Here is a 16,081-nt window from a genome sequence, read left to right on the forward strand (position 1 = left end):
ACCACTCCTTATTTACCAAGAAAAAAGGTCACATAGTAATGCCTTTTTTGAAAGCTTTTGTCCCTAGAGTGGCCTTGTGAGATAAATCTCTCTTTTTCATGAAAGTGCTGGGGAAAGAGGGAGTGGTCAGGCAGCTGAAGCCAACTTACTGATGCCATGTAGACAACCATATAATACAAAACATTGACCCTAAAATAATAGGCAACACGGAGCTGTGATCACTTCAGTCACTTTGCACAAACAAGGAGATCATGTAATCTCACAGGCATGTGCCCTTGCTGCATGTTAAAGATCAGTTCTTGACTCACAACTCCTTCTTTTTCATACTGGGTCAAAGTCACCTTTGTGCAAACGAGCCACAAGCTCTTTCAGTTTCACTGAGCCTTATTTCAGAGAAAGAATGGGACTTAAAAGTGACAGCAATCTGATAAAAGCTTTGCGTAAGTAAAGAAATATTTCTGCAAGAAAAACTAAATTAGTCTCACCTCCACACCGTTGCCTCATATTCCATTTTAAAGACCAGCTCCTCAGCTGGGTGGCCAGAACAGCTTCACTCAGGGCAACTTAGCCAAGAAATTACTCATAAGGGATCAGCCATAAGAAATGTGTTGCCTTGATATTTGGAGAACCAACTGGGCTCACTGTGAGCGTGCCATTTTAATTAATGTTTAAAGGAAGAACAAAAATAAGCCAAAATATTTATACCTATTTTATAAATAGTAGTAATAATAATAATAATACACATAAGATTACTACAAAATAACTGAAATGCTTGCCAGTCTCAGTGAGGAGGTGAGAGCAGGTAAGATATGAGCAGATATTTATTAACATTACTGACATTATTTTATGAAGATAGTACAGGTCAAGTTCTGGCATCAAATTTACATACTGAGAGGAATTTGGTGAGATCCAATCTTGCCTTCTGCCATAATGCTCTCTCCAAAAGTTTTCTGGACTGTGCAAGGATGAGGGTCAGCCTGTATGTCCAAACCAGTCAGCCAGAAATCCTCATGCTCTGCTTGCAAACCAATTGACTGGAACTGGAAAGGACAGCTGACATAAGTGAACTCTTTGTCAAAGAGCTCAGCCACTTGGCAGGGAAGCTAGAAATACTACATTATTCCAGCCTTGCACAGAGGTTACCACCAAATACATTGGGTGGTGCTGCCAGTCAGTAGGTTTGATGACGTCCCACTGCTCAGAGCTGCTTGTTTTATTCTGAAGACACAGTGTTCAGCAGGAAAATCTCACAGGAATTAGAAAAATAAAGCTGTAATGAAAACAGATTTACAGCTCCTGGGAGCAAAACCTGCCATAGTCACATTTTAAAGGCTTTAATGCTTGGCTGAGTGTGATAGGTGGTGTCACTGCAGAGCCTGAGCAAGATGCAAAATGAGTCCCTGCCAGTGGATTCCTCCTACCCGGGAGCTCACCCCAGTGAAGGTTTTCTGTCCCCTTCCACCCTGCCCACCCCAGTGCACCCCAGTGCAGCCGAGTCTGCCATGGGCCAGAGCCTGCTGCTCCCCCTCTCTGCCAGGCTGGCTGGGCCTCGGTGGGTGGGCCAGGGCCACACTCACCTGCCAAGCAGCTGTACAGCAGTTACAGGTTCTTTATGTAATGCTCTCATATGTACAGTCCGTAAGGAAAACTGCCCGTCAAAATGCGAACACACACAAAAATACACGTGCCCACAGTGTTCAATCTGCGTCCTTGGGGAACACCCCAAAGGGACGGCCCTGACCATCACACCCACGGAGCTGTCCCCGTGCTGGCACCAGGCTGATGTCACACACACTCAGAGGCACCGCCACCGAGACCCGGCCTGACGCGAGTGCGCACGGAGCGCACCTGCCGGGCAGGGCCGGGCCGTGAAACCGCCGCCACCCCGAGCCCGCTGCCCCGGCCCCGCAGCTCGGCGGGGCCCGGCCCCGGGGCGGAGCGGGGCGGGCCGGACGGGGCTGTGCCCGGCCGGGGCTTGCGCCCGCCCGGCCGCCGCCGGGGATGGCGGAGCCGCCGGAGCCGGAGGAGCCGGTGTCGCGGGGCTTCTCGGAGGAGCAGTTTGGGGCCGCCTGCCGGGAGCTGGACCAGCCGGCGCCGGCCGCGGCGGGGCCCTGGCAGCTCCTGGTGGAGACCATGGGCGTGCGGATCTACCGGCTGCACCACGAGGTGGGCGGGCTCGGGCAGCGCGGCCCGGGCGGCCGGGGGCGGTGGTGAAGGGGATGGGGGCGGTGGTGAAGGGGATGGGGGCGGTGGTGGCGGGGATGGGGGCGGTGGTGAAGGGGATGGGGCGGTGGTGAAGGGGATGGGGGCGGTGGTAACGGGGATGGGGGCGGTGGTAACGGGATTGGGGGCGGTGGTGAAGGGGATGGGGGCGGTGGTGACGGGGATGGGGGCGGTGGTAACGGGGATGGGGGCGGTGGTAACGGGATTGGGGGCGGTGGTGGCGGGGATGGGGGCGGTGGTAACGGGATTGGGGGCGGTGGTAACGGGATTGGGGGCGGTGGTAACGGGGATGGGGGCGGTGGTAACGGGGATGGGGGCGGTGGTCCCCGCACGACCCCGCCCGCAGCCGCCGGTTCCCCGCACGGGCCTGGGCTCGGTTTCTGCAGGCTCGCAGAAAGCAGCTTTCCGGCTAATGCCATTAAGTGCTGATGGGAAAGCTGCCGGGCCGCAGTGACCCCGCGGAGGCGAGCATGTGGAACTCCGGGGTGGTCGATGTGCCACCCTCCCGAGCCCCCTCGGAGCGGGTTTGCGGTCAGGGGAGCGTGTCCCTAAACATCTTCTCCCGAGCCCCGCCCGTGTCATTGCATCCTCTCTCCGGGAGCCCCCGCCCCTTCCTGCCTCTCTCCAGAACTCCCTTCACACTGATTTTCCACCTCTGAAACCAGGAGCTGGTTCAGAAAGGGTTGGAATGAAATTTTCTTCCCTTATGGGGGGGACTAACTTCTTTAAAGAACTTCAGTAGCTTAGGAACTGACTTGTGATTGACAGTGTTTCCATTTTGACACAGATTTATTATTCAATACTGACTTCTAAATCCATATAGAAATATATGTACATATAAATATCCTGGTTTTTTAACTGAGTGATCATAGTTTCCTCTCAGCTCCTTCTGGACTTCACGCTGGTCTTTGCATGACAATTTTGTATTTGTATTCTGAGAAATAATTTCAGACATGGTAATGTTAGAAAAAAATCAGCAAGCGTACAGGGCTGTGCTAAAGGCACAATGGGGTGGAGAAAGCCTCTTTAAAAAACCATCACTTCATAGACCTTGGAATTTTCTTCAGTGATAAATAGTCCCTGTTTACAGTGTGTTTGTGGTGACTGGCAATGGCAAGACAAGCTTATCAATAGGTGCTCACAGCACAGGTGAGGCTGGCGTGCCTGCCAGGTATCCATGCAAGAATTAGTGAGTAGATGGAGTTCGTGGCGCTGGGGGTGTTCCTGCTGGAGTGGATGAAGTAGAGGCTTTAGGATCAGAGCTCAACCCAGAGCTGTAGGTGCATTATGCAGTGGATGAAGGCAAAGGAACTTTGGGAAGCTGGAGGCTGGATTTAGCCAGGCACATGGGGCCAGGGAAACCCTGGCTTACTGCAGTGGCTGTGCTGCTATTGTATGAATGCAGCTGGTGAGATGGAAGGGAGCTTAGGCTTCTCCTCTTCATCTTCTTGTGCTTTTATACAGAAGGACTGTAGAGCTAAAAGGACTATTTGAAACAAACAAAAAAAACATTTACAGGTGTGTGTCATTTTTTTTTTGTGTAGTGTACGATGCCCCTAGTTTAGGCTGGATGGACAGACTACATAGGATGCAAAGGACCTTTTCAAGTCCAATATTGTGACTCCTGGGAAATAAATCTCCTGTTTTGTCTTTCAGTTGCTTCAGATTGCTACAAGAGAAGATGAACTCTAGAAGGAAGGTCTTTGTTTAAAGTTGTTACTGGAAAAATTAGCTTTTAGCACTTACTGAATTTCAACTCCCCTGTACAACAGTAGTCCAGGAAGCTGAAAGCAGCAATTATTCTTCCTGTTGCCTTCTCTTTTTGCCTTGTCTTTCCACCTTCTCTTCAGGCTGCAGAAATAGATCTGGGCCTTCCAGCTCAGTGCTGCATTCCAGCCAAGCTGATTGACTCTCCTGATAGCATGCCTCAGAAAAATGGAAACATTTTACTTTTGTTTTAACTTTCTTTCTGTAAATTGCTGTTTTTCTTGTGAGAAAAACAGCAATTTACATTAAGAAAGCAGTTCTTGTTGATGCCTCTTACAAAGATGATGAGTGCATGGGGTTACACAGATGTTGAATAGTTCAGGTTTGAAGCTGGTGATTGGTGCTTCAGTGAAGCCACAGTGAAGATTAGTAGCTTAAGCTCCTTGCTGACATTACTGGTTTCTGTTGCTGACAGTACTGTTTTCTGGTACTTCAAATCTTCATCTTCTGGAGTTGATTTGTGAAGGCAAGGAAAAGAAGAAAATTCATCTATTCACTAGCAGAAGATAATCCTTCTTTTGTATAATCCTTCTTTTCCTTTCCTTGGGAATGCTTTGATTTGATTTCTATGCTGTATATTTGAAATACTCTCATTGTTTTAATTTAGTCCTGAACTCTCATTGTTTTAACTTAGTCCTGAACTCGTACTAACAATGGTACAAACATTGCTCTATAGGCGCAGATGGAATTACCATATGTTGAAAGTAACATTAAAACAGGAGACATCCTGCACCCCACCCCTTCAGTGTATACAGCATTCTGAAAGAAAATAGCTGATAAATATTCAAGGCAGATATGAGTGCGCTGTATATAAGTGTGGACATTGTAAAGCATTCTTGTATCCTAGCCTGATGTGTAAGCATAACTAACTTGTCACAAGAATTTAATGCTTCTGGTAAACCTCAGTGTGGGCAGGATTTAGTCCACACTGACCACTGGAGATGAAAAGGGGACGGTGTCTGTGAAGAAACATGCTCCCTCTGGAACTCGTGATGAAGTAAAAAGGGTACTGGTGTAAGGGAAGGAACAGCCATTGTGCAGGGCAGGTCAGGCTGTCTTGATTTACACTTTCATGTATAGATCAAAAAGTCGAGAGGTTAAAGACTGAATCTTATATTGTTTTCTCAACACTTCTTGAGCATATTTGTAATTTGTGCCCCACCTAACTTCCTTCAGCTGTTCACCCTGATGCAGAGTACTTCCCTTTCCTGTGTGACTTTTCCTCTCTTCATTCTGTTTCCACAGCAATCAGGACTTTATGAATATAAAATCTTTGGTGGTCTCGCTGATGTTCCCCCAAAATTGTGTGTAGATGTCTACATGGACTTGGATTTCAGAAAAGAGTGGGATCAGTATGTTAAAGGTAAGCTCATCTAGGCAGTGTAAAAGCAAGCTGGAGTCCACATTGATTGTTCCCACTAAAACTTTCCTCAAAGGTATTTCAAAGTTACTGCCTACAAAGACTTTGGGTCAGACTTAAATATCTTTTGGGATAAGGTTGCACTCTGCAAATATACAAGTAGACACTGATATGGAATCTCTAATGTCTCAGCATTAGAGATTGGTGGAGGGATCCATTTCCTTTGGAATGAATTCTTTCCATGTTGGTTAAAGCATATGACTGGCATCACTGTTTATGCTGGAGCACCTTGTAACTTCTAGTTGTAATGCTTAGGTTAAATTTTAGTAGATGTCTTGGGGAGAAATGGGGGTGGTACCTTTTGCTCATCTTTGCATATGGCAGTGGAGCAGTGCATCGTGGAATAGCAGGTTGAAAGGGACTTCTTGGATCATCTGGTCCAAACTTCCTTGGTGAGAGCACAGTCAAGACAAGATGGCCTAGCACCCTCTTCAGCTGAGTCTTAAAATTTGTCCTTGGGGAGATTATTTCAAAGGCTAATCTCATTGTGAAAATTTTTTCTCAGGCTTCCACCACTTTGATGCATGATGGAATATCTTTTCCTGAAAGCATGGGTTGTTCTTGGCACCTTTTACAGTCAGGAATGGGTGTATCGAGAGAATATGTGGTAACTTCAGGCTTTCACAGAGAAAGAAATAACTAATTTAGTTAAGTTTATTTAATGTTGTCTCTGAAAAAGGGCGTTGAACCTGGCTATCCATATGGTGTTAAAACATCTTAAGTCAGCAGTAACAAGGTAAGGGTTCAGCTGATGTAGATATCTAGTAATCCATTTATTTTAAAGATGGGTAGCCTTTTCTTTTTAAGCCTGTGCTTGAAGTCAGAGCAGGCCAGTAAACCTGAAAAGTGGTCCAAGTGTTTTGCTGAACAAAGACCAGTGTTAAAAACCAAAGACTTGTTAAATATTGTGCTTGTTAGATTTAGGACAGCTCCATGGTGAATGATAGCTGATAATGCCAGTGGCTGCATTGATACAGAGACCCATAAATTTAACTCATGTCAGTCTTGGTCAAATTTAAGGAGTAGTGTCTTCATTAAGAAGTGTTAATTGTCAAAATGCTCAGTAGCTTTCTTGTAGCAAAAGCCATTTTGCCATTAATGAAACAAAGAGTCAGAGTGGGACTCAACATTATTGTATTGGATGTAAAAATATTCTGTTGAGTACTTCAGTAGTCTTTAAGTGCATTTAGGAGAAATGAATGCTTCTTAAATAAACACTTTTTTTTTTTTTAATTCCTTCATAGCGAAAAGAAAGGAAGCCGCTGGGGGAAGCTACACCCTTTAACTAAAAGCTAGATAATGTTGCAGAGCTGACACTTATATCCTTGCTGACCATGGTTTGTTCATCTGTTAATTTATACTTGTGCTGGTGTTTTAAGTCCAGCATTTCACAGAAATTAACTCTTACAGGGCATAAATATAACGTAATGCTTTCCTTCCTACTTAAAAATTGACACAAGCCCACCTGTTTTTTGGGATGGTACATATGATGAGGGTGCTAGCCAGTGTTTTAAATGCCAGTTCAGCCTGGGATTTTTCTTTCACATTTAGGAAGAAACCCCAGAAAACTTCCATTGAGAGCCTTCTTGCTCTTGGTGTTACTGTTTTTATTCCTTGGTGTCTTACAGCCATGCAAGTGTCAGTCCAAAGGAGAATTCCCTGCTGAACTGCTGGCTGGCATTGAAAGGAAAACCTGACCAGACCAGAAGCAGCTGCCTTTTTAGCTGAAAAGGCAACAGCTTCTGCATGCTTCTGTATATCCACAAGATGTGGACATCCTGAGGCCTGGTTTGTGCTGCAGCTGCCAGTTCAGCAGGGAAGTAGTGACTGAACTGTAGAGTAGTGACTGAGGTACCACGTGCTTCTGTGGCATGATGCAAAACGGTTGGGCCTGAGCAATACTGAAACTTGTTACTCCTGATTACAGCCCCTTCCTGATTGAGATCAGACTTCCCAACAATTTCACAGTAATAACTGACTGTTGAAGCAGTAAGTGCTGCTATGCCTGTTATGGATAGAATGGACTTGTGATCTCTTGTAGTGATGCCAAATGAAATCAGATTATTGATTAAAATGCACTGTATTCTGGTTTGAAGTGAATGCAGGTGGGATGTGGGGATGTGGTTTATGTATTATGTGTTTTTCCTGTGTTTGCAAAGATACACAGGTAAGTGAGGTAGCTAATAACAGTTGTATTGGGGTCTTTAAAACAATGTCATGGTGCCTTTGAAAAAGGAAATCTCCGTGTTTAGAAGTTAAAGTTAAGTGAATAATCCAATGCTCCAGTGACCTCTGGTGGAAAACATAAATGTTGTGGGTTATTACAAGACCAGGTGCATCCAGTACTGCTCCAGCTGGAGAAGAGGAGAAGCTGTTTCCGTGGGTGACAGCTGATCTGCAGGGCATACCAACAGAAGCCTGGTTTGGAATATATTCTATAGGGAAAGAATCTCCCATCTGGGGCACTGTTCTTGCCTTGTCAATGAGATCACCAGTTATTCTGGCCTCGCTTTCAAAAACCTGGCTCTGGAGGATATAGAGCACCTCAGGCACAAGTCTGCTGTAAAGGAAGAAAAGACCACTGTGACTGTAAAGGTGAACCACCTTTCTGGATCACACTCTTCTTTACTCCAGGCCTGAGCCAGCAGGAGTTCACCCTGGCTCAGCCCCATGGCTCGTCACGTCCACTGCCCCCATAGTGGCAGTTGCTGCCTCAGGGAAGGAAGCTGTGCTGTAGATAGGTTTTCAAACTTGACTATGTGGTTTGATTAGAACTAATTTTTCTTCTTCATGCCAGACTACTCTCCAACTGAGTCACTGCCATGTTTTAGGCACTATTCTTAGGTTACTTTTTTTTCATATTCTGCTGCCTTCTGATTTGAGTTTCTAGGCAGACTGAAGGTGGTGTAATGAAGGCTCATAAACTCCTCAAGATTCTAGTTTGCTGTTGCATGTGAAATTCCTGACAGCTTTTCCAAAATTCATTAATCCCTCATGTAAGATGTCTTCAGGTGTTAGAAAGCTGCACTCATCCTAGTTCCATGTTAATTCAGTATAATTTACAAGGGTAATGACATGCCTGTAAAAAAGCACATTGTACTTGTGATTTGGACTTGTGCAAAACATGCACGGGTGAGAAAAAAGTTATGAGATGGAAAGGCTTTGAATGAACAAACTGTTGGAAAAGGAATTTGACTCTGCTGCCCTCTGAATTGTTCTGATTTTATGTTCTGGGGTTTTTTGGCTTTTTTTTTTGTTGTTGTTGTTTGTTTGGTTTTTGGCTTTTTTTTTTTGTTTTTTTTCCCACCAATTAATCCAATAGCCTCAGAAAAACAGGCCACCTATTTTTGTGTATTTGATTCCTGAGCAATCCTGGTACAGAACTTCTTAATGTCTTTTACTGCTAAAATTCTACATACATATCAATTTTGATATCAGGGTTGCATGTAAAATGTGTTCATGTCAGAAATCTGAGCAGTTCTTGATGCCATCTATATTTCTGTTGCAGTAGAAATTAAAAATATCTAACAGTCTTCTTCTTTCAACTGTAGAACTGTATGAGGAAACATATGATGGTGAAAAGGTAATCTACTGGGAAGTGAAGTACCCTTTTCCTCTCTCAAACAGAGATGTATCCTTTCAAGTTTTTGTTCCTCTTGCAGTTTTTGCCACTTGGTCATCCAGGAATCCCAGCAATGAGCTGATTCCATCACTCTGCTGCACTGATCTAAAATCTTGTAGTCCTCATGTTACATGAATATATATGAGTGAAGAGGAGTGTGGGTGCCTCTTCCCACACACAGCTAGAGCTCACATAGCTGAATTACTGCTCTGCAGGATTGAATCCTGTAAGGACATGAGAAATAACTTGAAGGAGGGCCTGTTTGTGATGGAATTCACTTGTCAACGCCTCATCCCTCAAACTGACATTGTTTTGACATGCCTCCTCAACTTGCAATGCAGTATGTCTATATCCGGGAATGCCGGGAGATGGATGTGCATGGAAGGAAGATCTGGGTTGTGTTAGCAAAAAGTGTGGCTGTTCCTCAGTGCCCTGAGAAGCCTGGTATTATCAGAGTTAAGAGCTATAAACAAAGCCTGGTAATTGAAAGTGATGGCAAGGCTGGATGTAAAGGTAAGAGGTCAAGAAAATGTGTGACAAGTCGTGTAGCTAGGAATGTATGTATCAGTAAAACACACAAAGAGGGGGACTGGAAATTTTAAGACAAGGGTTACTTTAAAATGAATGAAACCTTTGGAAATGTTCAGTGCAATGCACTACTGTGAAGAATCTTTTTATTTAGCAGTTGGGCTGGGTGGTTAAGAATAGTCTACTGACCACTTCCTTCTGCCCTGCCATCCCACCCCCAGTCTGTACTTCTTTTCCTGCCAGACAGTTCAGCTGGGGAGGCTCTGCTGCAATTTTCTTAACTCAGCAATGATTCAAATATTGTGTTTGACAGATGTATAGATTAAAGGGTTTGCCTAGAGCTTGACTCCTGTCTTGAGATTAGTCTTTTAAAGACAGTCTTATTTTATAAGACAGGGTGCCAAAAATGGTTTGCAGTAATCTAAATGCCTGTAGTGGCTCTGTCAGCTTCCCAGAGGTTAACAGGGAATGCCTATATTTACTTCACATTTCACTTCAGGAAAAGTTGAATTTTTTGTGCAGAAATTAGAATAGAACTGTGGTAGTTGGTGCTTTAGTGATGCACACTGATAGCTTCTGTCGCAGTGTGTTAGAGCCGAGTCTCAGGTAACTGGTATCTGGTAACTTCTCTCTCCTCTCTAGTCTATATGTACTATTTTGATAATCCTGGTGGCATGATTCCATCCTGGCTGGTCAACTGGGCTGCCAAGGTAAGGAAAGGTTACAGACAATGATCTTTGGCTAATCTGTTTCAAGCAATGAATTCACTGCAGTCATACCCATCTTCTACATTTTGGGCAGAATTAATTTTTTCTGAAACAGATCTATTGGCCTTCGTGGCTTTTACACAGTCCCATATTTACAGTGTCACTATTGTATGCTCTCATGACAATGGTCTTAATTAATTTACTTATTTTAATTCCTGTCAAATTCCTTTGATTTGTCAACCTGGCAGGTAAATTTCTGCAGCAAACCACAAATAATCTGTGTTTCAGAGCATATATGAATGGCCTCAAGACAAGTAAACTTGAATAATGCAGTTTGTTTCCAAAGTGTTAAAGGAATGGCTTGATGCTATGTACCAGATCTTAGACTTGTATCTTAGACAATTGTATATTAGATCTTAGAACTGTATCTGTTTGAAGTCCTTGATCTATATAATGGGAATTCTCATCTTTTACAGTTTTTATTGATTTCATTATGCAAGAATAACTTTTCTGCCTTTCTCTTTACAGAGTGGTGTGCCTGCTTTCTTGAAGGATATACAAAAAGCTTGCCTTATTTATTCTAAGAGCACATAGGTGTTGAAACTTATCTTAATCATTTAATTCCTAGATCTCTGCTCTTACAGGAGCAGATGTTATATATTACACTGGAAAAAAAATCTACCTCTAATATTGGAAAGAATTTTATTTTAGTTGAGTTATGCCTTTAGTTTTATTAGATTTTTTTTTTTGCATCTCCAGCTGAAGAGCTGGCCACTGTCAAGGTAGCACCAATATCAGCTGCAGCTTTTGAAAGTACTCAAGTTTAGCCTTGCTCCCCATGCTTTGGGGAACTTTCTTATGCTCGTTGTCAGGTGTCAGCTAGAGGAGTTCAGTGATGGGTATGTTGCATCCTTGCACAAGAGACAACAATCTTACTAGAAAAATGTCTGAACTTGAACTGCAAATTATCTGCACGTGTTATGCTTGGATCTGCCTTTGTTACCTTGCAGGATGGCTTCCTCCTGAAACTTAGTAATGGAACTTGGATTGCATAGGAGGAAATGCTTTTGCTACCTAAGTTTGTTCTTAAACTCTCTGCCTGATATACCTAAAAAATGCTGAGGGATGAGGTAAATTACTAGAAATGTGCAGTAGAAGTCTGTGATGCTAAGCTCCCTTAAATCCAGATGTAAAAAGAGTGAGCCTAAAACCTTGCATTCACAGCTCCATACTTCTGTATGAAATGTAAAAACCTTTAGCTGTGTCCAGCTAGAAGAAAAGGAGGAGGTGACTTCTTCCATGTCTGATTTATGGGGAACAAGTCTTATCTTCAGAGTCAGTAGCCTTGGATAAAGCAGCTATGGATACCAACTTGAAACTGGAGATAATTTTAAACTGGGTGCCTGCCACTGAATGTGGATGAGCTTGATGTGGAACTTGGGCTTGCTTGCATTTTTAAATTTCATGCTGACATAAAGAATGGATGGTGATGCACTAAAAGCTTAATTGAGCAGGAAATTAAATTTCCAGCACCTTTTGGGAGCAGGGGGAGGGGGGTGGGGAGGGAGTACATAACAGAATGAGAGGACATCATTCTCAGGGATTTAAAATATTCTACATTTTTCCTAAATCTAATCCTCTTTCTGAATAAGTCTGGTAATGGAGTAGCTTTGTGTTGTTAAAAAATAAACAATTTAAAATATTGCCTTTATACCTTGTGTGTATATATACTTCCAATAAGTCATTATTTTGCCCATGTAGTGTTCTTGTTCTGTCTCCTGGGTTTAAGAGTTCCATGCTGGGCAGGTCACAAATGACAAGCTGATACCGTGAGCTGCCTTATTTGTAAAGGATTTTGAAAGAAAAAGTTGGATTAGAACTAAGCAGGACTCTTGTGTTCTGCCAGCAGTTCAGGCATTTTTCAATGTTTTTGAGTTGGAGACTGTCACTGGATTGAATATTACAGTGTTACACAACATGATATAACAAAATTTTAAAAGGAGACTTATCTGAGGATGGATCTTCCTGGAACAATGATACAGACTAATTAATTTCCAGTTCTTTCTGAACAAAACTGACCTCTGTGCCACAATAGTCCAAAACTTACCTGTAATTGTAAATCTACCTTAAAATTTGAGTTGAAATGTTTACAAACAACGTGTACCTAGTGAGCTGAGTATGTGCAGAGATGAACCATGTACAAAAGAGGTCATTTTTTCATTCTTTTTCTCCAGACAATCTAATTTTGTTTAGTCTTTAAGGAAGTGAAAGCAGGAGGACGACTGAAAGCATTTTATAATCATGAATTCACTTTGTCTTAGTTACTTGTCACCAAGACAGAGTATCCATGTGTGTGCAGTGTGCTGAGACCCTGAGGCTGAGAGCTCAGGAGGCTGAATGGCTCCATTGTCAATCCTGCTGAAAATTTGATTTCCTGCAGGCCCTGCACTGAGCATGTAGAATACATGGCCTTTGCTCACATACCCATACTGAAACCATTGCACAAGCAGCTTCTTGTGCTATACACAGCTTGCTAAATTAAAACATGTTTGATTAAATAGCAGATACTAAACCCAGCTTTTGCACTGTTTACCAGCAACTAAGCAATGATGTGAGATGAAAGTGACATCAGATCTTGTCTTTAGTTCCCCCATGGGCTTTTAAAGTAACATAAATATGCAGTGACACTTCAGTTTAAGTCTGGGTTACTACACACATCTTGTATTACCAGGGAAGAAAAGTTCAAGCCTGTGTGGTGCGGCTTCATATCTGAATGGAAGATTGTGACTAGAAAGACTTGGTATTTTCAGTCTTTGGATGTAAAGACATTTTTAAATCATTTTAGAACATTATTAATGATTGATTAAATATTGATCTTCCATAAATTATACATGTATCATGTGAGCCTTTCTGGATATCTTGAGCAGGAATTTACCTGCAGTGAAAGTTGTTAAGTCACCATGCATTTTGAATTCTGGTGCACAGGGCTATAAAACATGAAAACCCCTTCCCATGATATTTGTTAATGTAGTACCTTGAAGTTGGTTTTGTTTCATCAGCTTGCCTAAAACTGGAGTGCAAAGTTATTCTTTTAGTGATCTGTTGTAAGCAAATGATTGAATAAAAAAAGAATGAACATTTCTGTAAGGTGATAACTGAGCCTTTCATCTTCTCTATCCACCCCAATTAATAGATTGGGAAGTATCACACTACAGATTAACAGGGACTAATGAAGTTTTCTCAGCAGCCAACTAGAACTAGAAAACTGCTGTTGTTTCAGTCAACAAACAGGCATCTGCTTGGAAGTGCAATATCAGAGTTTGCATAAATCATAATAAGCTTTGGATCAATTCTCATACAGAACTTCTGTTCTAAATTTAGCAGCTCTTACTGAACATGTTTTGGCATGTTCTTCACAGAAAGAAGTGGTGGTTCTTTTTTTGAATGACTGGTTCCCCATCCCCTGTTTCCATGAGGAATGATGCTGTAACAAAATTAATATAAACCATCCTTCCACAGTGTGTTCCAGCCGTTCAAATCCATTCTTTCCAGTCAATCTCTCTGTAAAATGAATGTATTTGAGTTGGAAGGTAAAGTAAGGTAAAGATTCTCAGTAATCCAAAGTTAATATAGAGTGTCAGATTCACAGTCACTGGTGCTGCCTCTTAGAAGATGATGTGGAAAGGGAACCTCAAGTTTTCTTTGCTCAGGAAACAACTGGTTGATGCTTCACTTCTCAAGAAGGTCATTGTCTGTTTTATAATTTGGTGGAACAAAAAATGTGGGAAGACAGGGGGATAGTCTGCTGATGCTAGTGCAGGCTAGTAGATGATCTATCTTCCCAGCAACAATTTTGCTTCCCATTATGTCAGTTTTCTATGTACAAAGAACATTTTCAAAAGGGATCTAATGATACTTAAATGTTACTCAGCTGAGAGTGATTTCTCCCTAAGCACAGATTTACCTTCCTCTACCAAGATGATAATTCATAACCAAATTTACTGTCTCACTGTAGTTCTCTGACCAAACTACTACACTTTCAGACAAAAAACTTTGTTTTCACTCATCTCAGTTAAAAGACACTGAAAACTTCCATAGAAGTTAGTTTCCAAAATAGAAAAGAAGGCTTGTGGCAAGAGCAGAGTTGTTATAAATCCAGATGGACTGCAAGAAATATAAATGCTTTTTGAAGAGCAATAAAAAAGAACAAATCTTTACAGAAAAATTGCTTTTGCTGGGTTTTTTCATACCACTCTTGTTTACAACTGCAGACTTTGGAGTCCTGATCAATAAGGTAAATAAAACTGGTGTTAAAGCATCCTACTCATTCTTCTCTGTAACTGCCAAGGAACATATTAATTACATCTGCACACATAAAGAGAATGTCATCTTTCTCTTAGCTCAGTATTCCCTGTTCTTTGAGAACTTGACCATAAACAATCATTCTCATTTGGAATCTGAATGATATTTTTAAGTCGTGCTGTGAGACAGGAACATTTTAAATGGGAACTCTCCACTGGAAACCTTAATTTCCAAAGTAAGGACTGCATCCTGTGAATAAGTGTTTTGATGGAACCTGCCTCAATAATCACATCAAAAGGTCTTGAACACACATATTCATTTTAGCTTGTGAAAAATTTCCTGCATCCCAGCTGTGAAACAGGTTAAACTGAGAGTTGTTCCTGCAGTGTAAGCGCAAGTACCTGCAATATTAAGTGAGTTTATCTGCACTCTCTGGATTTCCTGCAAATTCTAATATTTTTCTAAGGCCTGTTTCAGCTCTCGAGACAAAAGAGATTATGTGATGGACTGTAAGAATCAGGTTTTGCTCCAAGCTTAATAGTCTTACCATTCTTCATGTATGGGAGAAACCCATGAGAATGAATCATGTTATTCCTAGAATGACAAGTTTGGGATTGAAGCAGTTCTTCTACAACACATAAGGCCAAGGGTTCCTCTGTTCTGAACATACTGTGACCAGAGGCCTGATGTGAAGTCACAAGGCTCACTGCATTTCTGCATATCTTGGAAGGTTTTAAGTCTTTCCCTGTTTCAATCACTCAGAGCTGTGGGGGGTTTGCCTTTTATTATTCCTGGTGCATATACATGTCTTCCAAAGCATGATAGAAATTGTGTGTAATTGCCTGGAAATGGATATTTGACATTCAGCTGCAACTTGGAGTTATATTTTAAGAGTGGATTTTAAATATTATTTTTATTGAGACCAGGCTACTGCTGTGCATTTTAAAGTTAATGTGTTTTCTCAGCATGGAAGCCATATAATCGATTTGTACATTTGAGTGGATCTCACAAGAAGCCAAAATTGCCTGGCTAACCATTCACCCTGTGAAAGGCTCACAATGCTGTTCAACTATTCAAATTAAAACAAACAGTAGGAACATGCTTTCAGCAGGAAATTACTGTGACACTAGAAGGGCCTATTGTCTCAGAGTGTGAGGTGGGCATGTATAAGAGTACGTTGCCTTCCACTCATTTTTTTCTTGTAACATGGGAATAAACTGACCCTTGATAACATTTAAGGTGTGGTTCTAGGAACCATGAAGTTGAGAGCATTACCGCTGAATAATGAGTTTGGTAAATCCACTACAATGACAGTCAGGCATTTAGAAAAATGACTTTTAAATCCATTTGGAACAAGTTAGAGAATAAGAATAAAGCAGTAATCTGAAGATCTTTTAAGGTCTTTCAGCAAAGACAGGCCTAGAAGCACCCGCCAGGTCACCAAATGCAATTATAGGCATCACATAAGTCCTTCCTTTGTATAAAGTATGTTTTGCAATTTTGTGCTTAACC

The 16,081-nt window shown here is 42.1% G+C and overlaps 1 protein-coding gene across 2 annotated transcripts; it reads left to right on the top strand.

The window, feature by feature from the left end:
- Positions 1-1,961: 1,961 nt before the first annotated feature.
- On the top strand, positions 1,962-11,752 carry PCTP (phosphatidylcholine transfer protein). 2 transcript variants are annotated; one of them, XM_068209673.1, is made up of 6 exons: positions 1,962-2,166; positions 5,236-5,353; positions 8,962-9,041; positions 9,374-9,545; positions 10,203-10,270; positions 10,796-11,752. In XM_068209673.1, exons 1-6 carry the CDS (start codon positions 2,002-2,004, stop codon positions 10,859-10,861), a joined length of 669 nt encoding a protein of 222 aa, XP_068065774.1. In that variant the 5' UTR covers positions 1,962-2,001; the 3' UTR covers positions 10,862-11,752. The 2 variants fall into 2 exon arrangements, with proteins under 2 accessions (XP_068065774.1, XP_068065775.1); XM_068209674.1 differs by lacking the exon at positions 1,962-2,166 and adding an exon at positions 4,421-4,456.
- The last annotated feature ends 4,329 nt before the right edge of the window (positions 11,753-16,081 follow it).

Source organism: Anomalospiza imberbis, chromosome 19 (genome assembly GCF_031753505.1).
Source record: "Anomalospiza imberbis isolate Cuckoo-Finch-1a 21T00152 chromosome 19, ASM3175350v1, whole genome shotgun sequence".
NCBI lineage: Eukaryota > Metazoa > Chordata > Aves > Passeriformes > Viduidae > Anomalospiza > Anomalospiza imberbis.

Coding starts and splice junctions, on each gene's coding strand:
- PCTP (XM_068209673.1), top strand. CDS start 2,002: ATGGCGGAGCCGCCGGAGCCGGAGGAGCCGGTGTCGCGGGGCTTCTCG. Junction 9,042..9,373: donor TTCCTCTCTCAAACAGAGAT/GTATCCTTTCAA, acceptor CTTGCAATGCAG/TATGTCTATATCCGGGAATG. Junction 10,271..10,795: donor TGGTCAACTGGGCTGCCAAG/GTAAGGAAAGGT, acceptor TTCTCTTTACAG/AGTGGTGTGCCTGCTTTCTT.